Here is a 26,590-nt window from a genome sequence, read left to right as displayed (position 1 = left end):
CGAACCCGACCGCAAATATTAATGTGCAGTGCTTTTCTGCCCAAATGTAGAGGCACCAGTGCAGGAACCTCACTGGATTGACCTAATCCTGCATGGTTCACAAATACAGGCATTCCTGACGTCAACCAAATCAGAGCCTTGTTTGTGCAAAGGAACCCGAGCTCAGACCAAGATTCTGTGACGAAGGTCATCTCGGCATCGAGGCGAAACCTGGAAGGCCATCCTGCCCCAAGGTCTCTCTCACCCGCAGGAAGCTGAGGTCTTTGTCGGGCCCAATGTTGGTGATCTCGAGGTTTCCCAGCACGACCTCACAGTGCTCGTAGATCTTGCGCAGTGTCTGGTACTGAAGCTCACGCGTGGCACTTGCACTGAGCTTGTTCTCCGTTCCGCTGCACACTGCCGGTAAACGATAGCAAGCGATGCCATGAGCACATGACCTGTGAACCTGCGTACTTACACAAAGTGGTATATTTTTAATATTCTCTTGACATATTGTAAAAAAAAAATGTAGGTGAAAACAAATTACAAGTGACATATTATGCCCAATACACGTTTGACAAAACATAATGTTCTGCCCTTGATCTGCTCAAAAAGTTTCATGTTAAATTGGCATTTTTATCATCACATTTGCTTGTGTGTCATCACCACAAAAGCACATTTCTAATAATTTAATTTAAACTGCTATCGCCCCGAATTCTGAAACAAAATTAACTATAAAAATCCCACTGCGAGCTATCGGGGCTTTGTGAATAGTTCATAGCAAGCCTACTTTTGTTGTCTACCATCCATGTACCACCCATGGGTTCTAAATTTCACCACAACATTGAGTTGCTCTTTATGCCCTCCAAGCAGAAATATACGTTTTAGATCTTCTTGGTTCTTTCGGTAAAGTCACGTAGAAGGGAAGTAATAAAATAATAAAAATAAAACATAATAAAACAATTCTCACGACGTTTTAGATGTTTTATATCTGCATAGAATACATTGCTATTAATTATATACAACAATAACATGAATTATGTTTTTTATTTGCATTACATTTTAGATAGTGTTTTATACCATGGTTCTGCACCGCGATTTGAGCATTATGATTTTGTAAAAAAAAAAGTAAAGAAAGATAAGATACATAATAGATCGTGATCTAACCCAAAAAAAACTCTTATGGATTCTATTGGTTGTGAAAGCCTACGTGTTAAAGATAAAATTATAAAATAATTCAGTATTCTGCATGCTTAGTGAAAACTACGTATGAAATTAGATCTGAATAAGTGTGAAAAGAAAGGAACATATTCTGCCTTCAGGCTGAAGCATGTTATGGTTAATATGATTTATTAACGACAGTGATTTAGCAAGATAAAATCCCCATTACAAGTAGAACTCTCAAAGTTATTATGGCCACAGCATGTTGGCTTTTAAACACTTGGAAAGGGTCTCAAGCAGATCTAGACCTAAGGGAAGATGTGTTTGTATTCATATATCATTAAACAAAATAAACTGCAGAAATTAGCATTAAAACATAAAAACACATTTGCACGCTGCCTAGAGTTACATACACTACCATGACTTTATGCAAATGTCATATTTAATGTATACTCTCCAACAAGTCGACTCAATTTCTTAAATCCCCTGTGCCATAGGGAAGTCACCAAACACAAACACCAGCTGTCACAACTGCAAACGGAGCATGCCTGCAAACTACTTGGATGTGCAACACTATATGACACCCCCTTGGCAAGCCGTCCTATCTCGTGAAGCAGGGTAACCTTGACGCCAATAAATACAGAGTGAAAAGTGATGCCAGCAACAATGTTTTGGAAATAATACCTCTATGGGTGGGGGTATTTTGGTCACGTCCTTGCGCACATTCCTTTTATTTTATTTTTCCCCACGCCGTGTAATAACTCGAGTAATCGTATGTATCTGTAGGAATCAATTATTATTTTGTTGGAAGGACAGATAACTTTTGGTATCAGGTTGTGTTATTCTGAAAGAAATATTACTCAATTGCACGGCTGAAAAGCCATTTCCCAACTTACACGCCTTTCGGACAGCACAAAATGGGGTCATTATTATAAATGTTACGACTTCAGGTTTATATTTTTTTGTTAACCGGTATAAATGCTAGAGCGCCAATTCTCATATTGCTCATGGTAAAGTGAGTGTTTAATGTTCACTCCAATAAGTGGACATTCACTGCAATAGCAGTACCGACTGTGCGTCATCTCCAAAGCCTGCATTCTCTAGCGCCATATTGAATGCTCTCCTGTAAATCCACTGCGTGAGTAATTTTGCAGGGAATTCTTCCTGTTAAGCCGCATTCGTCATTGTGAATATAACCAACATAGACGCAAGCATGTGCCGTCCTAAAAAACTGTGAAATGCAAGCTACATGAATTGCATTGTATCCAAGGGCACGGCACAAAAAAGGAGAAGAAAAAAAATAGCCCAGACCACCATGGGACTGACTGCCCAGTCTGGCTGATGTATAGCGACAGCTTAGACACAGCTCTATATCGCAAAGTCATTTCATTTCCAACTAACATGAAAAACTGCTCAAACAGCTTCAATAAAAATGACTGGCCCCCCTTTAGCTTGGACTCGGCATGAAAGATTATGCTAACTGATAAGTCATCGCTGCAAATGCACTGTCACGTAACGCACAAGCTAGGCTTTTTTTATCATGTGAATGTGGAAGAAGATTTGTGGTAGCTTTCACCCCCCCCCCCCCCATGTGCTGATAGCTCATTGTCAGGATTTTTTCTGCCTCACCCCCTTTTTAAGTAAACTGCTAAATTGTCTCCAAGGTTGGCTTAATGGAGGCAGACGACCTCAGTATGGGCACATTAATTATTTGACCTCACCTCAAGGTTTCTGGTGACATCTGGAAAAACTTATTGCGTCGGCTGTTGAGAAGATTGGCAGAACAATAATTTATTTAGTATGACGCTGTTTCGAGTTAGCATGGGTTGAATAGGAAGGGAAAAAACAGCTTACTGTCATGTTTATGACAAATAATAGCATACTTGCTTCATTTAAAAAAAATCTTAACAAAAATGGTACCTCCACATCTGCAAAGTTTGTAAAAGACCAAAAACATGTGGTTTCATGATAAGCCAAGAGATTACTATGGCTGCACCAATGTCTGATACACATTCATACTTGTATACACATACGTGTAGTGTAATTTGGTGCATGTACCTTGACCAGACCAAGCCTACGATGCACATACTTTATGCATTTTGAGATATGAAGTCACAGATGAGTCATTTAAAACATGTCAAGTGAAAGTTTTTAAACAGTGTGCATAAGTGAGCCTGTGACCGTAAAACGGCATCTAATATTGGCAGCAATGCTCTTGGTACACAAGTGATATAATAATAGCACGGGCAGAGCAAGATACGGTTTCAAATGCATGTATCACTGGAGCTGCTTTGTGATCTCTCTGGAGACCGCGTGAATCACATTGAGGTAACTGTGTGTATGACAGAATTAGAATGGCAGCCTTAACCCACACATCTGGAACATACTGTATTTACTTCCATTGACATGTCCTGAAATAAATTAATGTAAATATGGATAATAGTATAATTACATATTTTGATTCGATTAGATCTTGTTATAAAGCGTGCGAAACACTGACCTCAGCATTCACATTATTCTTTGGTTCTTTCGGTAAAGTCACGTATAAAGATAAAATAATAAATTAAATAATAGAAAATTAAGATTGAAGCATTCACATTGTAAAAAAAAAACATTTAGGGTTTTTAAATAATGAACTACGAGTGTTTGTTAAAATATTGCATAGTCCAGCTTCTGGATAGTTATGAATAGCACAAATAAAACCAATAGCGAATCAAAATGCATTCCCGAAACAAATGCAGTAAAAATGAGAATGTAATTATAGAGAAGCATTATACTGCAATGAATATAAGTAAACTGCTCTAATTAGCAGTAAATTATGTATGTAGACGAGCTGCATAATTAAAATAATAGCAAATAATATCCAGTGCTTGCCGGGGTGCTGAGGGTAAGGGGTCTCTGCAGCGGGATTAGGTGGCAGTAAAACTCGACGGGGTTTGCACATGGACGAGCATAATGGAGGCAGTAAAACACTTCAGACACCTTTATGGGGGCTCAGCTGCCTCCACGGCATTATAAGTAAATCTGTTATTGATTCTGAGACTTATTTAACACAGCAGTACAAACTGTCTTGTACCGCTAATAAAGACACCTGTACATTATTGCACCTGCGCAGCTAGCTGTACCGTGCTTCCAGCATCCAATCACCCGAGGCATTTTGGGAAAGAGAGAGGGGGGGATTTCAAGACGGTGTCTGCATTCTTAAACGAAACGTGCAGCGCGTTTTTCATGAAAGCTTCGTTACAGGAGAAATGCTATGTAAAAGTTCAATCTGCCTGAAAACCCCACCAAAAAATATTTTTCCATGAGTCTAGACAACGCACCAACTGCTGTCAGTATGTTTGTTACATTTCGACAACGGTTTCCAGCATTGGCACTGATTTGCTTAAGCCATGCAACGAACATAAATGGTGTGCACTTATTGTTTTGCATTTTAGAATAACGAGCAAAAGTAAACTTCACTTGTGCATGTACTGCTTAATATAGACCCAGCCATGGTGTTTAGAGTATGCTGCTGCTATAAATTTCCACATGATAAGCCACTTCGGTGAGCTATCATTCGTGGCCAGGTGGTTTCTGAAAAAGAGCTACATAGCTCAGTTGACCTCACATGGGATTGTTTGACCATACTTAACCACGTTCCTCTGTATGGGTTGGTGAAGGGGCAAAAGGGACATGCAGGATCAGTTCAGATACAATTTGCCACTGATGTTCAGCCTGATCAAACGTTGGTCACCAGGTTCATCGCGCAATGGGCTAACAACTGCACCACAAGACCCACACTGTATAAACTGCCACTTAATTATCTATTATGCTTGGATTGTAATTATATCTGCTTAAACGAATGTTAAATAATAATTGCAATCATATCATACTCCAATGGCCTGTCCGGTCAATCCAGATTCATTGGTAAGTTAAATGTTGGTAATTGATACTACAGTCATCTGTTTGGCCAGAATAGTCGTAGAGCTGGGCCTCTTTCCAAAACGTTACATCATCGCACACTTTTGGAGCGTTTTAGGCAAGTCAAAATTGTGCTTTCACTAGAAACTCAAGCTGCTTTGTGCCAAAATATCATGTGTATGGCTCATACAACCACGCGGCACTCTCACTCACAACAACCCTACTTGCACTGGAACTGCAAAATTTTATTTTGAAATGCAATTTGTAAAATGAATGTTGCTCCAAAGCCAGGAATCCTTTTAATCATACAGATAAGAAATTAGCTACCTCATTAAGTCAGGTTTTTATTATTGCATTGTTTGATATTTGTTTTCATGATCATTTTATAACTATTATTCTTAGCATTTGGGAAAGTATATGTATTTTTCTTTCATTGGCATATTTTTTTTTATTATACCCTCTACATGTGTTGAAATTAAATATTTCATGCATAAGTAAATACATCATTGTTGAATACTTATACGGTATTAAACATAAATATTTATTTTTATTCAGTATTTTAAAGATAAAAACAGGAAAACACTCTAATGAGGGTAAACTTACACAAATAGGGGTAATTGAAGAGGTGGAATAGCACATACAAAAATCATTTTATAGCTATAATAACTATTAAATTTCGATTTAAAGTTTTCGTGACTGCAGGGATTCATCTTCTTGGTTCTTTCGGTAAAGTCACGTAGAAGGGAAGTAATAAAATAATGAATGGCCATTCAGACGCTGTCGCCTCGACAGACCTGGTTTCACCTGAGGACGGCTAGTTGCGTTGTGGCCGAAACGTCGTGAGAATAATTTTATTATATAATAACTATTATTCTATAAATACAAAAATGTATTGATGCAAAAATAGGACAGGTTTGCGAGAGACTGATAGTTACATCAGCTGGATTAATGACCAACTGTCTCTAGCTTTTTTTAATGGCGCTGTTTGATGCGAAGGTATCATGTGTGGCTCATCGTCTTTCTCAATTGAAATTGTGCGCTACAAGCCTCAAACAAATGCACCGGGACATCTCTTAATTTTATCCAGGATAGCACTGTGTTTCTCGCCAGGAACTCGACGGGTTGCTGCACGTACTGCACACCTTTGAAGTACTTTCACCAAGAACTGTGATCTAGGCGATGTTTTGTAATACTCTACATTGGTTATTGCTTGATCCAGAGATCACAGGTGGCCTTATTTCTCACGAAACGATGCCCAGGTCAGAGCACCGTGCCAGCACTGCTAAAATATCTGATTTCAGCTCTGAGTTTGCAACCAAAGTAAAGCACTCTCATTCATAGCGAGTTGCATGACCTCAACCTATTCACCAATGACTGCACAAATACGATGTTATTTCCACTTAATTTGTCTAAATCCAGAAGAGAAAGAAACACATTGAACGTGACATAAAAACAAAGGACTACAAGCCTCCAAGGTTTGTTTAAAAAACTCCCATAATAGGAAACGGTATTTGCCATAGATCTTTAAAACCTAGACTCAGGTCTTAAAATAAGCATCTTTACCCCAGATATTTTGAAATACCTAGCTATAAAAAGAAACCCATTTTGCCTCCAAAGTTCGGTAGGTGCCACATAAATGATTACAGTATTACCATGAAAAATGTAAAAGTTGGTTACTTTATGCAGTAACTTTAAATATAGGCATATGTTAGGTATATGTGTGCGTATATGCTGCATGCATGTGAAAACTAAAGAAAACATAGCATCCCTGACACAGACGTTGATGGAAATATGGAATGTAAAAGATATAGGTTACTTGTACTGTAATTGTGATCAGTCATGTGACGTTACATTTACATTAATTTAATGTTATATTCCAAGTTATCACAGCCCAGCAATATACATAGTGTTCTGTAAAACTAGGTCGCTAATAAGAATGTCTGCTCCAATAATATTTGATTATGGTTGTTTAGTATTGTCTATTTTCCTCACAGCCACCTAACTTTCTGAAATGACAATAATCAATTATAGTAAAAATGTGTTAAACTAATTAAATATAGTTATAGAAACTGTTAATTTCCACATATTGCAAAGAGTTACACAGCTACATATTAATAAAAAGTGCAAGGCAACCATGAGATTGATGAACAACATCCTGGTGGCTCATAAGGTCATTATCAAAATAATATAAGCATATACAATACATAGTGACTCTTACATTAACAAACATAGCATGCATTTGCATTGGATTTGGACAGATAATGCTTTGAAAATGTATATTCTGGATAGAAGACAGTTTATAAAATAATAACACCATGGTTAATTTATTGATGAAAAATGTATATATTTATACTACAGCACTCCAATTTAGTCTTTTTTCACCTAATAGATAACACTGGTCGTACAACTCACAATTCATGATGGCAAGATATGCAGCTTGGTGACTGCTATATAAGGTGGCGTGTGTTCTTATAGCGAAGTGAACAGCATTGTGACTGTGCAACTTAATGAAAAATAGTACCAAGACTCTCACTATATTTTTCTGTACATGTCATTAGAGAAAGGGGCATTATCATCGCACAATGAACACGTGGCTTCAGGCCAAATCGTGCCCAGCAAGAGCTCATCATCATTATAATTTATGTTCTAACAATAATTATTACACTTGGGCTGTACATTGTGTAGAGCTATCTAAATGAAGTCTAGCTGGTTGTGTTGAGCAGGTGGCCAGCTGCAGGCCATGCAAGAACTGCCACAGTGTGCTCTGGGAAAGCAACACAGGGCCATTTGGTGGCTAATTATTTTAGGCATCTGGATAAACAGCCAGCTGGGTAAAGAGTTGATCCCAGCAGGATATAAGCATGCAGCTTGCCAATCCCAAATTAAATGGTGTGCTCCATTGATGGGCCATGACACAGCTTGGAAGACATGCATATGCTCATAAATCAACGGCAGAGTTAAAATTTGCACTGTTGGAAAAAATGCGAGACGAAAACAATAATAGTGAAAAAAAATGTAAATATCCTATTTATATCACCCCGTTAAAATATGTATTAAACGTAGTTACATTAAACGATACATAATGGTTTGCTGGCATCCTTGGAAAATATAACAGATATTGTATACGAAATAAGGGCATTATTTTGCATTATATGTACACAATCTATGCATATGCGAGTATAAACTAAGTGCTCCACTGCAGTGTGTTTAACAGTGGCACAGGCAGAATGATGATTGAACATTAAAAAGCTCGTAGGATAGAAAACACTTTGTTTAAAGCGCTTTAATTATTCCGTGTTTTAGCTGAAGCCTGGATCAATGTCTCTCATGAGAATGTATGAATCCCTAAGGAGAAAAAAGGCAGAGAAGCAAGTCCAGCAATGGGCCATATGCACGAGTGTCGTAGAGTGGAGGGAGCGCGCTCTTGGTTGTTGATGTACACGCAGAAGACTGGCAGCTCCGAGCCCCCGCAGGGCCCACCAGGGGGCGATCATAGGACTAGAGCCAGCTGCCACATCCGCAACAAATGCTTTTTTACTCCCCATTAGGCAGACCTGCCGTCAAACATTAGCATGAGCACATTGGAGCCATGTAATTCAAATACGTTTCCCAACGTGAATTATGGAGATAGTGTTTTTTACTTTCTTCATGTCAATAAACGAAATGATATGACATTCGTGAAATTACGATATTCGATTTACACATGCGCACAGTTTTACATTCTGCTGACCAGATGGTGTTTGACGTTATGTCTTTCATAGGCTGTAAGACCACGTTTCAATGCGTCCATTTTGCAAGTAAGTAAAAAAAATAATGTTTGAAGATAATTGTTCATGGTTATGGCGACAATGACATAGATGGGGGTGGTAGGGGTGTAGGAGTTATTGGTTTTCGCTGACAGCAGACAGCAGATAATGCGAGGTTGGAGGTGTAAAGAATTAAAGATGCTAAAACAATCTGAAATTTGGGAAATGTATGGTAATTCATTTTAAATCGGACGTAGAAATGACATCAATTCATCCACCCCTGCTAGAGGAACGATCACATTGGCACAGGTGGTAGTACTTCATAGTACGTAACACTTCATCTCGCAACCGGCGGCGCCACGGTGGTGAGATGTTAACTCTCTCGCCTGGTATACAGGAGGCTCGATTTGATCCCGATCCTGACGCCTGCTGTACATTTGGAGTTTCCATGTGCTCCCCGTGGTCGCATAGATTTTTCTTCGGATCCTCCAGTTTTTCCCTCCACCTTTAGAAGCATATGCTTAGAATATTTGCCTGATATAAAATTCCACTTGATGATAAGCCATAGCAGAGGTTTTTGGGTTAGATCGTGTAAATATACAGTATAAATGTGTCGTTAAACCCCACCACCACCCGACACAGCCAACTAGTAAGGGTTGTCACGTAAACAGAACATTCCAATTTGTCACTAGTACAGCACGCCGGTGTGTTGGAGAGCCAAGCCACAACATTTACAATCTGAGTACGACGTTTCGCCAGTAATTACAACTAGCTTCATCAGGCGACATCCAGATTTGTGGAGAAGTCTTAATGTGTCGTTCCTTATATAGAGGCGTGCTGTTCTAGTGACGAATTGGCATGTTCTGTTTACGTGACAACCCTTACTAGTTGGCTGTGTCAGGTTTTAACGACACATATTTACGCGATCTAACCCAAAAACCTCTATTATGGATAATATTGGTCGTGAAAGCCTACGTGTTAAACTGATTATAAGCCACTTCTTAGGCTATCAGTTGTGGCGAGGTCGCTTCAATCAACCTAACCTGGAAAAATAAAAAAATAAATTGTGTAGTTAATAGCAATCGTGAGAAGAACTCAGTGGATGTCATTGGTGGCTTTCTGTAGCAATTTTAGAATGGAATTATGTATGCTGGCACTATGCTTTGCCCAACTTCAAGTGGCTTGCTTAACTTTTCTCTATCTTATTGCATTTTGTTGATGCAACTTTACCGACCCACCCCTACAGGACATCAGTGAAAAAGAGTTTATATCTAATCAGATTTCTCCAGTATAAAAGGATTCTGAATCTGAACATTTGTCCTGGAAAGCTAAATTTCACAAAATATACAGATGAAGACTGAAATGCAACGCAGTGTATCTAACCAGCTGGCTCCCTATCTGACACCACTTGGCAGCACACCTCTTAACAATAGTGTATCAAGTAGAATATGAAGCCGACTAATTGTTACAATATACGAATGCAAACATGCATGATTATAATGCATATGAAATTTACATGTCAATTATAATTAATTAGCAATCTTAATCGCGATGTACCATAAATTAGTGGAGATTATGCATATTTTGCTTTGCAAGTGGCTACATGTGCTGTCATGGGACGGCTGCACACAGCTGTGTGGCAGGAGAAGAGATGCTCGCAGCTGAGCAGCAGGAATATCTCACCTCCAGCTCTGGGTATAATGCCCCCAGGCCCCCTATCCTGCAAGGTCTGGTCTTAATTGAATATGGCAGCAGAAAACAAGGTGCATAATGATGATCTCATTAACATATTTAAACATGTTGAGCTTTGTCGGATTAGAAGCGATATTAGCGAAGCTGCAACTGTATTTAAACCAGTATGCACCTACCACAGTACTGTGGAGCATTTTTGCACGAATTCTATTTTTTTTAATAGCATTGCAGATCTATCTTCAGTTTGATGCAAAGTTGATTAAAGCAATTTTTACAGGAGGAAACAAATACATGATAATAAGGAATTTTCCAAATACTGGAAAATATCTGATGAACGTGATCATTTATTAAGTTAACTATTATATGTAACTCTTATATAACTCAGCGGAGATTGTTAAAGGGCTTTCCATTCACATTATTCTTAAATTGACGTATTAATATATTGTAGTTTACTGGTCTTCGCTTTCAGTTTTGCACTGCCCATGATGTCATCATCACACCTCCAGCTGAATTTCTGGCTCTGCCTTGTGCCAACATCTTTCTATTTATAGCGCCTTGGACTTTTCATGCATTATGCTTGTGGATTCATGTCTGGCAAGCCTCCTCACATGCCAAGGATCAAGCAGCTGGGATCTGGTTTGAGCAATTGCACACCACTTCGCTGTCTACCACTATAAGTGTTTTCTGGTCCAATGACAAACAACACACCAAATAATATACCATTATCAAACTATCACTGCTTAATGGAAAGACACTTGCATCTTAACGCTTATCAAACAGTAACCACAACAATAACCACTATCGTGTGACTATGTACTGACTTGAGATAGGCCAATGACATTCCCGCATGTAAAACGGCACGTTCTTAACAACAGGTGACATTTACACTGGCAGCAGAATGAAGTTTCCATGAAATGCTGAGGGTATTCAAGGATTGCTCTATTCACTTCACTGGAATGTATTCCTGAAGCTGTGTAGCTATTTAGGGCATGCCCTATTCACTTCATTGGAATCTCTCACTCTCTTGTGTAGCAACAAGATCCATTGCTCACATTTGTTTACTGAAATAAGAATGATGACATTAAAGGGAAGGTCTGCAGTAGAGTAAAACATCAAGGGTGACCATTAGGGTTGCTAAAGGGGCATAGCAATGACAGTAGCTGTTGTTAGAATTCTAAAACCACACGCTCCCAAATTAGTCTACACAAATATTTGTGGTGCTCATGTTATGCCAAATACCTAGATGTGCAGCATTGGCTCAGATCGGAAGCAGATCAAATGATCAGACCGACCTTGCATGGCATGTAAAGTAACCTCAGATGATGGCATCTGATCATCCAATTCGATTCGAAGCATTAAAAAAAAAGCAATTCAGAATTGAAATCTGAAAATCATTGTTTCTCAGTATATATAAAGCACGTGTGTTACATAAACGCTTGATTGCCAGCAATGTGTAGCATCAAGGATTATACAATCCCTGTTGAGGCACATAAGTTACATATCTGCATCTGAGGCATGACATATACAGTATCATATGTATATTGTTTAACAAATTAAAACATTAATGTCCAGATTTATTATCATCAGCCATCTACTTCTGGGTAAAGGCCTTCTGAAGTTGCCACTATCTTTCATTTCCATTATTCTGCTCATAATGATCGTGAGAGACTTGAACACATGCGATAAAAAGCCTAATGGGTCTGTATTTTTCAAGTCAGTTTGTCACTTTTGAATTTAATTATTGAGACGTAATTTATCTGTAAACATTTAGTAAATAGGTATGCAATTAGCACCAAGTGCTAATTTGAAGGTGAGAGTTTACTTCTATAAGTGTGAAATCTTAACACTTCTTCCTCTTCGTCTAAAAAAAAACTGGTTGATCCCTGAGATGTATGCATCTGCTTCTATAGATTTCTGCATAAAATCCTTCCACTAACGTTAATATTACATCTCCATCTTGCATTTTGGTTCCATCTCTGTCCCTAAGGGATACTATTTGTGAATTACCAATCGTCAACCTCTTTTTTGCTGCTTTATTAGCCCCATCATGCCTTGAATCTTGTGTTATGTTCTCTGATTACATTTCTCAATATTATTCTCATACTTTTTACAGACTTTTCTGTATTATATATTTTATTTTGCAACTCCGTTATTGTATGTTATATGTTTGCTCTACAAAATATGTTTGTATGGTAAAGCTAAAGCGAATTACAGGCAAAAACAACCTATATAACCTCTTGCCACGGCAGCTCTCTCTCCTACTTCATCATTTTTTCTTTCTGTGGTTGTTCCACCTGATGAAGATTGCTTGTGTTGCGATCGAAACGTCGTGATATGTTTTATTTCATTTTATTTATACCTACGTAACTTTACCAAAAGAACCAAAGAGTATGAAAACAATATAGTTCACAAAAAATATATAGGTCAGTAGATAATAAAAACAATTTAAAAATATAGCTCAGGAGATAATAAATCAATCTGGATTTGAAGCTTTCGTGACTGCAGGAATCCATACTATTTGGTTCTTTCGGTAAAGTCACGTAGGTAGAAAATAATAGATCACGAAGTTTCGATCGCAACACAAGCGACCGTCATCAGGTGGGACAATCACAGCAGAGACACTGCCTGTTTCAGCAGAGAAACTGCCTGCTTCAGCAGAGAAACTGCCTGTTTCAGCAGTTTCCCTGCTGTGATTTTCCCACCTGATGACGGTCGATTGTGTTGCGATCGAAACGTCGTGATCTATTATTTTCTACCTATGTGACTTTACCGAAAGAAGGATATACTAAATCGTGAAATCTAGGTCAAGATATTTCAGACTAACTCTAAGCAAAAAATGCAAATGCCTAGATGAGCAAAATGATTGAATGAATGTCACAAAGTATTCAATAATTAGATCACTTTATTATGTTGTGTCTCTCCTGTCATCTTCTTAGGTTTTTTCGGTAAAGTCACGTAGGTCAAAATTAATGAAAATAAAAGAAAATAAAAAACAAAAATCACGACGTTTCGGAGGCAACACAAGTCTCCGTCATCAGGTGGGACGGTGGGACGGTCCCACCTGATGACGGAGACTTGTGTTGCCTCCGAAACGTCGTGATTTTTGTTTTTTATTTTCTTTTATTTTCATTAATTTTGACCTACGTGACTTTACCGAAAAAACCTAAGAAGATGATTCCTTGCAGTCACGAAAGCTTCAAATCTAGAATTAATGCTCTCTCCTGTCATTTTGAAAATATGAACCTTTGTCTTTTATTATTGAATAGGTGGCATCGGACACTGGAGGATAAATAGTGTCCCGACAAACATATTTATCATTAAATGTTTACTTTGTAAGAGTAAACAAAAAGCTGACAAAATACCATTCCATTTTAAAACTCAATAAATTAAGCCTTATCGCGATACATTTTTACTGCTGAGTAAAAGGATTTGAGGAATCATTGATTGACCCAATCAGCTTCGAATCGGGTCATAATTGTACCCAATTTTGACAGGCCCCATTCCCCTAGAACTGCTACAAAATATTAAACTGACATACTTTTTTATCTAAATTTATTTTCTAAATCTACAAACAGTTTATGGAATCAGTCTTGATTCAAGTATCCAGTGTACCCTACAAAAGTAATCCACTTTTCTCTCTCCCCGCTGCTCATGATAAAGCCAAAAGACGTGTAGGAAGTGTGGTTGTTGAAACATTGTACACGTAATACTGTACCTCTTGTGCACAGACAGGGCTCATGGAGCATAAACGATCACGCGAACTCCGGTCATCCTCGCAGCGGCTTTTGGCTAACCATAAAACCAAGACGGTCACCACATCGCGCACTTTCCAATGCGCTTCTGCGGCTGTCTGAAATGCTCTTCCTTCCGATATTAGGAAGCCACTAGAGCTATGCACTTTTTAATCTAGATTTTAAAACTCATTTCTTTAGAACTGCTTTTTGTGTTTAATGTGTTGTCCTTACCCTGCACTTCCGATTAGCACGGTTGGCTACATAGGGTTCGAAAGAAGTTCAACGTACATTCATGCATACGACATAACAGGTACTATTATTTACTCTGTGGGGTGAGGTAAGCTTAAGGAACATCGCCATTGTGAGTTTTTAATAACTGCTGTCTGGTTCATGTTCGGCTCTAAGGATGGTGGCGTGGCGTGTAAATACAGGTAATAAATGGCAAGCTGTCTGACCCAAATATCATCATCACAGATCATTTCAATATTTGATAAATCCGTATTGATATGTTTCATAATCAATGTCGCCATTCAACGGTAGTTATGTTTGACTCTTAGCGATTTACGTCCTGGCATGGAATGTAGTGCAGAGTGGTGAGGCGGGGGCTATGTGTCCACCCCTGACACCTCACTTCACCTAATCCCACTACCCACAAATATATACAAATGTACACATGTTTTTAATTGCCGATAAATACTTTTAAACCATATTTAGTACAGGCACACACATTAAATGTTTAACTAAATAATAAATGTCTATGCAATTTGCAAAACTGGAAATATAAACATGAAATTGTAATTAGGTTCAGATTATGCATCCCACTGCACCTAAACACATCTTGTATAAGATTATGCAAACATGAGATGTAATTATTATTTATTTATATTAAGTATACTGCTATTGTTTTGCACGGATTAAGGAAAGACACATACCCACACACAGTCGAAACACTTTTATGCGAGAACAACCAAGAACTTGAACTAAATAATTTCATACCTTCAAGGTGTTGGTGAATAGGTGTTAAGATTTATCAACAATTTTAATAACTTTAATGATCAAATATTACACGCTGATAATATAACACGTAAATTGTTGGCATGATATTTTGCTTTCTCACTTACAGATATGAAATAATAAAGTAATCTGTGACAAGTTATTTATTTAAAAAAAAACTAATTTTAATCCACACCATACTTTTAAAACATTAAAATGAAACAAAGTAGCAAGTGTCAGCCATTCAATGTAAATATACTTTTCTGAACTTCTGTTTATTAATCTCTCCCAATTGCTGGCACATTGCAGGGAGTTGCTGCTTTGAGTCAAATCTCTGCAGGGAGACAACCTAGTAACACGGCTAAATTTAACAGTGTCGTGCAAAGTGGCCAACGATGTAGCATATCAGTTCCACGAGGCAGAGGGCTTTCCAAGGCAGATGCTGATTATAGCCACCAGCAGCTGATGGCAGGCTGGAGTCCATTGCATGTCATGGGTAGTTTGGCACACACAGTGACATTTGGCATTGCCAGTCAGATTGCCCTCCGCACGCACAGTATCCACCACGTACTCACACATGCCTAATTGCACCTCCACCCTAACCCTCTCAGTTCGGCACCTCATCATATACTCCCTTTGCCAGTGAACTCTTGCATATCATGGAAACATACCAAATAAATACAACATTTCAGACTCTAAAAGTCACATAGTATCGTCTCATTCTCAGCCTGAACCCTTTAGATGTGTATTATAAAGCCTCGGGGTTCACCAATTTGCGCATTTTGCTCTTCGGCCAAATGCTGAATACTATATTTAGGTATTGTGAATCCAAACTTGAAGTCAAATAGTTTTATTTAAATGTATATTTTAACTAAACTGACAAGGTTCGATGTCACTCTGTTTGTCTTCGTCTGACTCCTTCTGTCTCCGTCTCCATGTGTCTGTCTCGCCAGCTCTTTGGCTCTGTCTATTCTTCTGTCTCTCTTTTCCCTCTGTATTCCTCCTGTGATTTTGGCTCTCTCTGTATATCTCTACGCACGCGTGTCATCTGTCTCGTCTCGACTCTCTTTCTCTCCATCTCTCTCTCTTTGTGTGTCTGTGTTTCTCGTCATCTCTGACTCCACCTGTCTTTGTCTTCTTCTCTCTGTCTAGTTTCTCTATGTTGCTTTTTTTAGTCTCCCTATCTTTCTATACCCCCATTTTCTGTCTCGACTGTCTGGCTATTTCCGAAAACGTTCTGCAAGTGTTGGCTTGGTCCTAAACTCCGTCCAATTTGGGTAAATATGATGAGTGGTGGCAGAATGTTTCAAATTTTGTACAGAATTGACTGACAAATGAATTGGCAAATGTGTCTAATTTAATGTGGATTTGGCCATCATTTCAACAAAAGAGTGGCATAATAATGGCCTAAACAGCTAGACGAATCATATATCTTGAGCATAGAAAAACAAACGTGGTTATTTATTTAATGCATAAGTCTTGCGGTGGGACTGTAGGTTATTATTTTGCCTTTTTGCTTGGGGGTTACTCAATTAACCCATACGTTGCAATGCTGCAGAGGTCAAAAATGATTAATTTAGATGTTAGGAATTTGAGAGCATTTTAAAAATGTGCACGAGGTATTTATAATGAAGCCGATGTTTATACCCAAACAGTTTCATCAGGTTACCAACAAAAATTTTGTATAATATATTTTTAACGTGTGCCTTGGGTTCAGGAGGTACAGAGGTCAATAACTTAGGCTAGCCCTCAACCCCCAGGCCATTCTCAGCCGGGTGTTAATAAATAGGCATCCTTTCTGCCTTTGACAATTCAACATTTAATCCAAAGTTTCCCATTCAAGCTAAATCCTTTATATATATAAAATATAACAATGTTGCATGAGTGGTTCAGTGGCTTAGATGGCCCTGAAGTGTTTGTAACAATGAAAACTTATTAATTCATTGATATTTGCAATATTGTACTGGATTATAAAAAAGCATCAATAGGTGTAGACATTGATGTGCAAAATAAGATTTTTTTTGTGATGTAAAGCACCCACTCCAACAGAATACTGTACATGCAAATGCTGATTGCATGTCTAAATTGCCATCTTATGATAGGTGGGAGCACAGCACACTCAGGTTCTTCACTCTCAGGGTGAAATGGGAAAAAAATATTTTTTAAAAGTCTCATTAAAGCGGGAAATACTGTTAAGGGCACCGCCTCAAACAAACAAACAAAAAACTCAAGTGTAACAAGCAAGAGCAGAGAACAGATTTTGTAATTAAAAAGTAATATCTGCTTAATGTATATTTCTCCTTTTTCTGTGTTGCTCACCAACATCAAACAACCTCCGCAGCAGAACGTGGAGTGCTCATCACAGCAATGACAGAAACTGTCTGGCTTCAACAAATGTTATTCTCTTAACCATATCCTGCCAGCTGTCACAGACGGATAAATAGAATGCCTGATGAACACAGCAGGAAAACTCCATTCCTTCATTCCGTTACACGCTCAGTCAGCAATTAGTTGAAATGCTTTTGTTGACAGACAAGGTACGACAATGCCAAGTTGGTACTGTTATTCGAAGAGTCTTGTGCTTTAAAGTTTTCCACACTCTCTTTTTTGTTCAAGTGATGCCAATCAAGAAGTGACAATTGAAGAGCGGAACTGCTTTGTTCCCCGTGCTCCAAGACACAAGTAGTCATTGAATTGCAGAGCTATGGAACACAATCAGAGAATAACAGGATGCCTCTTTATACCCAATCATCTTTTTTCCATGGTCAAGAAAAAAGACGCTCACTTTTTTGTACGTTACAATCTTTAAGAGTCAAAGGTATCAATGTATACTGTACATTTCAAAACTTAAAAGTATGATTTAAAGCCTCTCAGTCACTTGTGATACTGGCCCTCATTTGTAGTTTTTTGGCAGCCATCAAATATGGATTTGGGTCCAACTATTTCCATCCTCTACAGATGCATGCCCACATGTGTTACACCACTAATGCCATATGGATATGTAGACTATTGAGCTATGAAAGGATTTCCTTTAAAAAAAATTGTGGAGAAGATGTTTTTGTTGCAATCACATCCCTCGTCTACTATTGCCATTTTATAGGTAAAACCTTTTTTTAAAATCAGACCCCCGTCTTAAAGGAATTTGACAACAAGGCCATCATTGGACTACGCTCTCCTTCGGTATTCACATCAGCGAGTGGTTCATGACTTATGTCTTCTGAAGAATTCCTCCGAGTTGACTTTCACTTCGTTAAGTGAAAAGGCAAATTGTATAACTTAACATTTTGTGTTTTTTTTGTATTGGTGACTGGATGAAGACGATTATTGTTTTAGCTTATTTTACCCTTGACAATGTTGTTTATTCATGAGTGGCTACCCATATTCGAACCCAGGATAGCTGGCGCCTGCTCAATGCTCCTACTATATCCCCCGAGCCACTTGATTTAAAAGAGATAACATTTTTGCGTAACAATTGGGGAAAAGGCTGTTTCCATCAACTCTGTTCCTTATGGTAACTTGGTTTTATCTCTGGTGGGAGCTTGTGGTTAGAATCATTAGTCATTACATATGTTCCCGTGATGAAAATAATGTATAACTACTATGAAGGGCAAAGTACCATACAGTACATGTAAAGTAGCCGTAAAGCAAAGTTTCAATTCAGTATTAATTTGGAATACTTAAGTAGTTTAACTATTTTACTTTCACTTCACTGCTGATAAAAAAAAGTTCTAAGTATTGTTCTGTTTAATTCTAATTTGCCGAGCCTATGCACAAATTCTATGATAGGACCAGATAATTTCCCATTACATAGAGTGACTTTCAAACTTCATGTGCACTCCATTACCACTGAACCAATTTGAAAACATAATTGATCTATTTCGACGTATGGTCTCGCAATAAATTGCCTCCATTAAGGATATGTGTGTGCTCTTGCTGCACCATGCAGTAGCAGTAGCATGGTGCAGCAAGTTACAGTGCAGGAATGTAGGAATGAGACCTTGGCCAACACCAGTGATAGGTGAAACATCCCTTTGTCTACTTACTCAAGCTCACTTTCACTGGGGTGATCTGTCTATCTTTCACGAGCAAACTCCATAGCTTGAACACACATTATTGGTTAATATGACTTGTAGAATTGCTTCTTTTGAAATGCACACTATTTGAAGAAGACACTTTAAAAAGACATCTGCTCCAAACTTCTGGTGCCAGTTGTGTGAAAGCAAGTTGCATTTATATAAAGTGTTAGAAATAAGTGCTTTGGATGTTTTTATTTACAGTGTTGTAGAGTGAATTGTGTACAAGGTACAACACGTCCGATGAAGCATATTTCTTCCTGCTTAATATATTAGGCTTATGCTCTAGATGGTTATCTAAAAAAAATCCATGTAATAGACCATTCACATGCACTAACTTGAGTATGAATTGAAAGCAAAGCGCTATCATCAGCTCAAACAAATAAAACCCTAAATACCACATTGTCCTTCACATGTTATGTGCTTATGAATATTCTTAATCACTTATGTCTCTAAAATTATATTCAATTTTCTCAAGATGCACTTGGTTTCTTGAAGATAATCTGATCTCACCAGCGTGGGGTGATGTGAAGGTTTTTGGACTGCTCTTTACAATAAATGTATGTATGTATAAGGCCTTCATGCAAATGTATTGTACTATTTTTTTTATCATAACTTTAAAACATTTGCGAGAAACCATAATTTTATTTGTTTACATACTGACCAAAAATTCTACTAAATCAGTATGACTTGTTAATGTATATGTAAAGTTCTCACAATGCATGTGTAGTGTAATAGCGCCGGCTGGTGGACAGCAGCAGCAACTGTGGTGGATAGACTACACACGCCCGCTTGAGCACTGTGTGTGTTGGCAGAGATGAGGAACTAGGGCAAGGGTCACGGAGGCTCCCCATCTGGAGGCCCCTGGAACCTGCTAGCAGGTTCGAGAAGGGAGGGGGGGTCAGGGCGGAGCCAGGCCGTGCTGGGAGCATAAAAGGAGCCGAGAGCAGGAGCTCGAGACTGCCGATTCTGGGAATGGACTCGTCTCATCGTTGTTGTCGTCTCATCGCCATCGTCGCTAAACGTCTCCACTTGAAATTGCGTTATGAAGGAGAGTAGTTGGCTATCTCCGTTAGCGCCGTCAGTGTTAGACGGCTTGTGTTATGTACAGGCGAGGCTGAGCTGCTGTGGAGTGTGCGGACGAGACCGTGAAAGTTGTTAATGAAGAAAGTGCCTCCTAGAAACTCTCTCTGAATTGTTGATACTACACATCTGTAGTAGCATAGCGCTGGCAGAAAAGGGGATTTGCGGCATACGGCAGTCCTGATGTCAGCAGGCCAGGATATACACGAGAGGGGGATCTAGGGGAAAGGTCACAGAAGGGGCACACCAGGAACCCCCTAGTAAGTTCAAGAAAGGGGGCGTGGCTAGGGCAGAGCGAGGCCACGCTGACAGTGTAATAGGGGCCCCTGTGGGGGACCTCGGGCCTGTTGTTGGAGTGGGATCCCTGTTGTGCTGCTGAAGTCCATCGTCACCATTCTTCTCGTCGTCGTCTCCATCTACACCATCTCGGGGCATCACCAGTCAGACAGCCTACCAACTGTCCTGGCTGAGTAGCGTTGCCGATAATAGACAGGCTAAATATTAAGTGTGTTAATCCCGATGATGCTCGTTAATAAAGAAATGCCTCCAAGTCTTATCGTCTCCGAGTTAGTCACTACACATGTAATAATTGCCCTAACTGGCAAGCACATCAGTGCAATCACATTATCTCTGTGGGTTGCTCCTGACAAGGGAAAAAAATGCATGCAAATTACTTTACTGGTTTTGTATATTACATAGACTGTGAATGCTATGATACTGACAATTAATCATACAGCATACTAATCTTGATTTGAAGCTTTCGTGACTGCAGGAATACATACTGTTTGGTTCTTTCGGTAAAGTCACGTAGGTAGAAATAAAATAAAACAAATCACGATGATTTGATCGCAACACAAGCAATCCTCATCAGGTGGAACACCCACAGCAAAAAAATGCTGAGGTAGGCGGGAGAGCTGCCGTGGCAAGATGTTATATAGGTAAAATAATACTATATTACAAATTATGGAGTTTGTATGAATCCCATCGGCACTTTGGTGGGTAAAAGTGACATAATATGGTGGGGTGGAGTCGAATGGCTGTTTTCAATCCTGCTCCCATGGCTAATTATAATACTTTCTGGTCTCATACACAATAAGTTGCCTTAGCCATCTATCACGCTCCAATCCCATGCCTCATACATGTCCTTGCGCTTTGTCTAATGTCACTAAGCAAAGTTTTAAAAAGCACTGGTACCTTTGATAATAACAATGGCAGTGTCGCAGTATTGATTAATTCAGCATGTATACCACTATCAAAGAGGCTTCCCTCAGAGCTGTTGATTACTGAAAACATAGAAAGTTAAGTTATTTCAGTGTTAAGAGCAATTCATTATCATATCAATCTTGTTGTGTGGGGCTCACTCTGTGCCTCTCAACAGTGGGGCGTTACAGTACTCTGCACATGCTGGTGTAAGCTCACATCTATCACTAGGAGATCAATCAACGCATTTCCCATCAAGGAGAATGAATCATAAAGCTTTAACTGAATGCATCATCTTCCATGATAATACTGTATACACACATGTGCCAGCAGTATACTAAAACAAAAACAATGCTTGTTGGTCTGAAACAAGTATTTTCATAACACAATTCTTGTAATGTTTGATTTAAAAAATGAATACCAGACGTGGAATGAAAAGCTACTTTGAAAGACAACTCCATGACCCTTTATGGCTGGATAATTTTTTTACCATCCTGATTTATTAGACACAGTATCTTATCGCTGGCTATTTTTTCTTCTTGTATTATTAAAATCTGATGCGAATACTGAAAGTCTTGCCGAAAATTTGCTGTGTATGTTGGATATGAAGACTTGCATTTAATACATTTTCTGAATAAAGGGTACCCTTTCATTTTAAAATACAGTATATATTCATTAGTGTTTAACTTTTCAAAATGTATTATTCTTCATATGGAAATTATTAAGAGCATTACCTTATTTTTACTTACCTTGAGTGTAGGAACATAATTGACACTCACCACCACTGCAAATGTAATATACATTAAGGTTTTTTTCATATGTAATTATATAAATTTGCACATAAAACAATTTAATGTATTGGGATTTAACAAAGTATGGTAAGTGCATCTTTTAAATTATTTAGCCAGTGTGCTAAAGTGGCAGGTAATGAAGTCACATTTTAATAATGTGGCACATTTATACATCACCAGACCAGTAAAGCGTTGCTCACAGGTCAGTGCAACACAATTTACCTCGAAGAGTCCTTTCAGCATCCATCTCTGGGTGTCCTTTCTCCCTTTAGAAATAGGCAATGTTTTTTGTTTGCTGGCAAGCACTGGAATATTTATGGCAGCAACCCCCCATTGCAGCCCGGAGGCCAAATGGCGCTGACAAACAAAAGTGGCTCCCTGCAAAGCAAACCAAGAGCAGGGAAGCCTTTTCAGGGTCAAGTGGCTGAGCACCTGTCGATCGGATTGTCAAATGGTTATGTAAACACAAACAAGGGGCACGTTATTTTAAAACGATTTTGCTAAAAAAAATTATTGCCATTCTGTGATCACATTGGCCGATGAGAAAAAAGGCACGTGTTAAATTAACAAAGATATTTCTCTTCTTGGTTCTTTCGGTAAAGTCACGTAGAATGGAAATAATAAATTAATAAAAATAAAACATAATAAAATAATTCTCACGACGTTTCGGCCACAACGCAAGCAGCCGTCCTCAGGTGGAGAACAGGTCTGTCTTCTCGACAGACCGTCCTCAGGTGGAGAAAAAGGTCTGTCTGAGAAGACAGAGAAGACAGACCTTTTTCTCCACCTGAGGACGGTCTGTCGAGAAGACAGACCTGTCACGTAGAATGGAAAAAAAAAACATAATAAAATAATTCTCACGACGTTTCGGCCAAAACGCAAGCAGCCGTCCTCAGGTGGAGAACAGGTCTGTCTTCTCGACAGACCGTCCTCAGGTGGAGAAAAAGGTCTGTCTGAGAAGACAGAGAAGACAGACCTTTTTCTCCACCTGAGGACGGTCTGTCGAGAAGACAGACCTGTTCTCCACCTGAGGACGGCTGCTTGCGTTTTGGCCGAAACGTCGTGAGAATTATTTTATTATGTTTTTTTTTTCCATTCTACGTGACTTTACCGAAAGAACCAAGAAGATGAATCCCTGCAGTCACGAAAGCTTTAAATCGAAACAAAGATATTGTTAAAGAACTCAATTCCCCGACTGGAACGTGGGACTTTCATACATAAGCTTGAAGAAGCAAGTAAAAATAAACATATGGGGTAATTGTAATAGACTACTGATTACCATGGAATAACATTTCACAACTCTGCACTTTGTGAAATTTTATTAATGTGTTTATCAGGCCAAAAGTTGTCGCAATATGAAATCAGATATGACATGTACCTTTGTATTTATTTGAATCATAAGTAAACATGGTTTGAGCTTTACCTGAAAAATAAATGCGGTACTCCACATATATCGTACTTTTATTATTATAATGCTTAATAATAGTGTAGTGACTGTGCTTGTCACTGTGTGGTGACGGGACTTGCGTATTGTTGTCATTGCGGGCAGCCCAGGTTGCGGGCTGCAGTACCAACACTAGCGGTGGTTGGGTGAGCGCTGGTTAGCGCAGAGGCACCGAGAGCAGTGTGAGGTTACCCTGATCTGTTGTCACGTGACCGGACGATACTGGAGGGGGGCCACCGGTGGACGGGGGCCGAGGGGCGGTCACCTGGTCCCGAACAGCTCTCGGGAACATTCGAGAGGGAGCTCAAGAAGCCTGGAAGATGGGCGGGGCTAAGGGCGGAGCCAGCCCCAGCCCGGGGGCATATAACGAGAGCTGCGTGAGGAACTTTCTTCAAGTGTCGGTGTTCGAAGATCCACGTCGGGGAGAAGAAGCCTCTAGCCACGCGGTCCGGGACCCAGCTTGTGGTCCGGACCGGGATAGCGAACCGTGTCTAGTTCTGCCGTAGTGTGGTTTAAATGGGCATTCGAGACCCGAGCATAGGTTGTGTTATGTTACGTATGGTTATGTGAATAAATAGTGTTGCTCCCAAGATAACGTCTGCGACTCAGTTGGACTCACTACAATAGTGTACTATTTGAATTGAGCAAATGCAAAATACTGCATTGCCAACAGCAAACTGAACTACAAATGAAAAGTACAACATTTTCAAATTGTATATGCAGTACACACATTTAAAACAATTTAAAATATTTTACAAGTCGTATTCGAACCACAGATTATTAATGAATCAATGAGATTGCTAAAGTACTGTAGTCCAATAAATAATCCACTGCTACATGTGGCATTGGCTATTTATGTTGATATATTGATTTAAATAAGGAGGGAAGTTGTGATTTAAGTAAAAAAGAGTAGTGGACCAACTCAGATAACAAAAGCATTGCAAATATAAGTTCTAATCTTTGGCTCTTTCGGTAAAGTCACGTAGAGAGGTTAACTTTTTTTTTTACAAAAAACGACATTTCGATCGCAACACAAGCGAAATACCCAAATAATATGAATTCCTGCAGTCAGGAAAGCATTAAGTCAAGATATAACCTCTTTAGCTGTAGAAAAAAAATATTTGTTTACTAGTGAACACATTTCTGGTATCCAGCAAAACAATTCATTTCAGGAAGAATTTGCCAATAACTTTTTTTGAATGTCCATTATTTAACCATATTTACACACTAGTTTTAAAAGTAAAGCAAGTGGAAATATTCTCGTTGACAAATATCCAGTTGTTTTTGGTCATTTGCACCGACTACTTGAAAACAACTCCTCCTTCATCTAGCTAATTGACCTGGTCCAAATAAAGACCAACAACCCTCTTCATGTTGAAATAAATAACATCTTAATCTAAAATTCAACTGGTGGATCGATCACAGTTCCATTATGTGGAGGTAAACAAATAACAATACATGCTTGGGTTCCCCATGGTTAAATTGAGAGATTTTAAATATAGATATACAGTTTTTATTCATAATAAAGGTGTTTTGGGCTAGATCTCGTAAATTTAAATGTGTCGTTAAACCATCACCACTCGACGGAGCAAATTAATAAGGTTTGTCACGTGAACAAAACGTGTCAATTCGTTACGACTTCAGCACACCAATGTGTTGGAGAGTAAACCACAACATTTACGGTACTGTTGTGGATGCACTCTCCAACACACCAGTGTGCTGTTTTCTTCACGTGAAAAATCTGACAAATTGTCTCTGTCGGGTGGTGGTGGTGAGCTAAGGACACATTTATATTTACACGATCTATCCGGTAAACCATTATTATGAATAATATTGGTCGCGAAAGCCTACATGTTACATCTACAATGTTTATGGTTTAGGTTTACCAAAAAAATTGTTAGTTATGCATTTCATGAAAGTATAAGTACATGCAAGAGTGACTAAAACAACACTTGAATGAAATATATTGTTATAAAAACGAACCAATACAATGTAAATGTACAACTACATTTGATTCCGGTTTATCCTTCCACATTTAGAAACATGCGTTTAGATTAGTTGACTGCTTTAAATTTCCACAAAAGTCACTTCGTTGAGCTATCATTTGTGGCCAGGGCGCTTCTTATTCACCTCCGATTAGCACGTTTGGCTACGTACAGTGCGAAAGAAGTTCAACATACATGCATTCTAATAATTCACAAAATAGTGCATATCAGTCATTTTACAACTGTTATTTTTTTGCAGATTCTGACCAGAAAAACGAGTAACATAACCCAAATTTACAACAAGATCTCAAAGAACACGTGGTACGTAGGCAATCATTGCAGAATACCGCTATGCTTAATGGACAAAAAAGTAGTTCAATTAAATCGATAAAAAATGTAAACATATAATTTGGCAACCAATTAATATTCTACGTAGATTTGTTTTCCTTTTGGGTACACAAACAATATGAATGATCACCAGTTGATTAAGTCGTTTTTAATTGCGAAGTATTAAATAATCTCCAAGCGATTCTAGCTGAAAAGACGAGAGTCAAGCTTTCTCCCAACATCACTCCGTATCTCACTCGCAGGTCTGGGCTTGCATTTGGGACGACAGCCCTGTAGCCTCCAGCGTGCAATTTCAATTATTATTAAAAGCAAAATAATTGCCTTATGAGACAGCAATTGTTGTTGGTATATATAAATATGTTTTCCATTGTATACCCTCGCTCCAAAAATCACAACTAATTATGAAAGGCAATGACTCACTTCATCTCTGCCCGGTGCTCAGGTGTTTTTGTGTACGT

The 26,590-nt window shown here is 38.7% G+C and overlaps 1 protein-coding gene across 3 annotated transcripts in view; it reads right to left on the bottom strand.

Moving 5' to 3' along the window:
* LOC144934341 (receptor tyrosine-protein kinase erbB-4-like) overlaps positions 1-26,590 on the bottom strand; it is a 240,005-nt gene that overhangs the window by 133,102 nt on the left and 80,313 nt on the right. For all 3 annotated transcript variants that reach the window (XM_078860026.1, XM_078860032.1, XM_078860040.1), the window contains exon 2: positions 245-396. In XM_078860026.1, coding sequence (XP_078716152.1) covers positions 245-396 — 152 coding nt within the window. The remainder of the gene's footprint in view (positions 1-244; positions 397-26,590) is intronic.

The sequence above is a fragment of the Lampetra fluviatilis genome, chromosome 1, assembly GCF_964198595.1.
Source record: "Lampetra fluviatilis chromosome 1, kcLamFluv1.1, whole genome shotgun sequence".
Taxonomy (NCBI): Eukaryota; Metazoa; Chordata; class Hyperoartia; order Petromyzontiformes; family Petromyzontidae; genus Lampetra; species Lampetra fluviatilis.
This window is presented reverse-complemented; position numbering and strand designations above follow the sequence as displayed.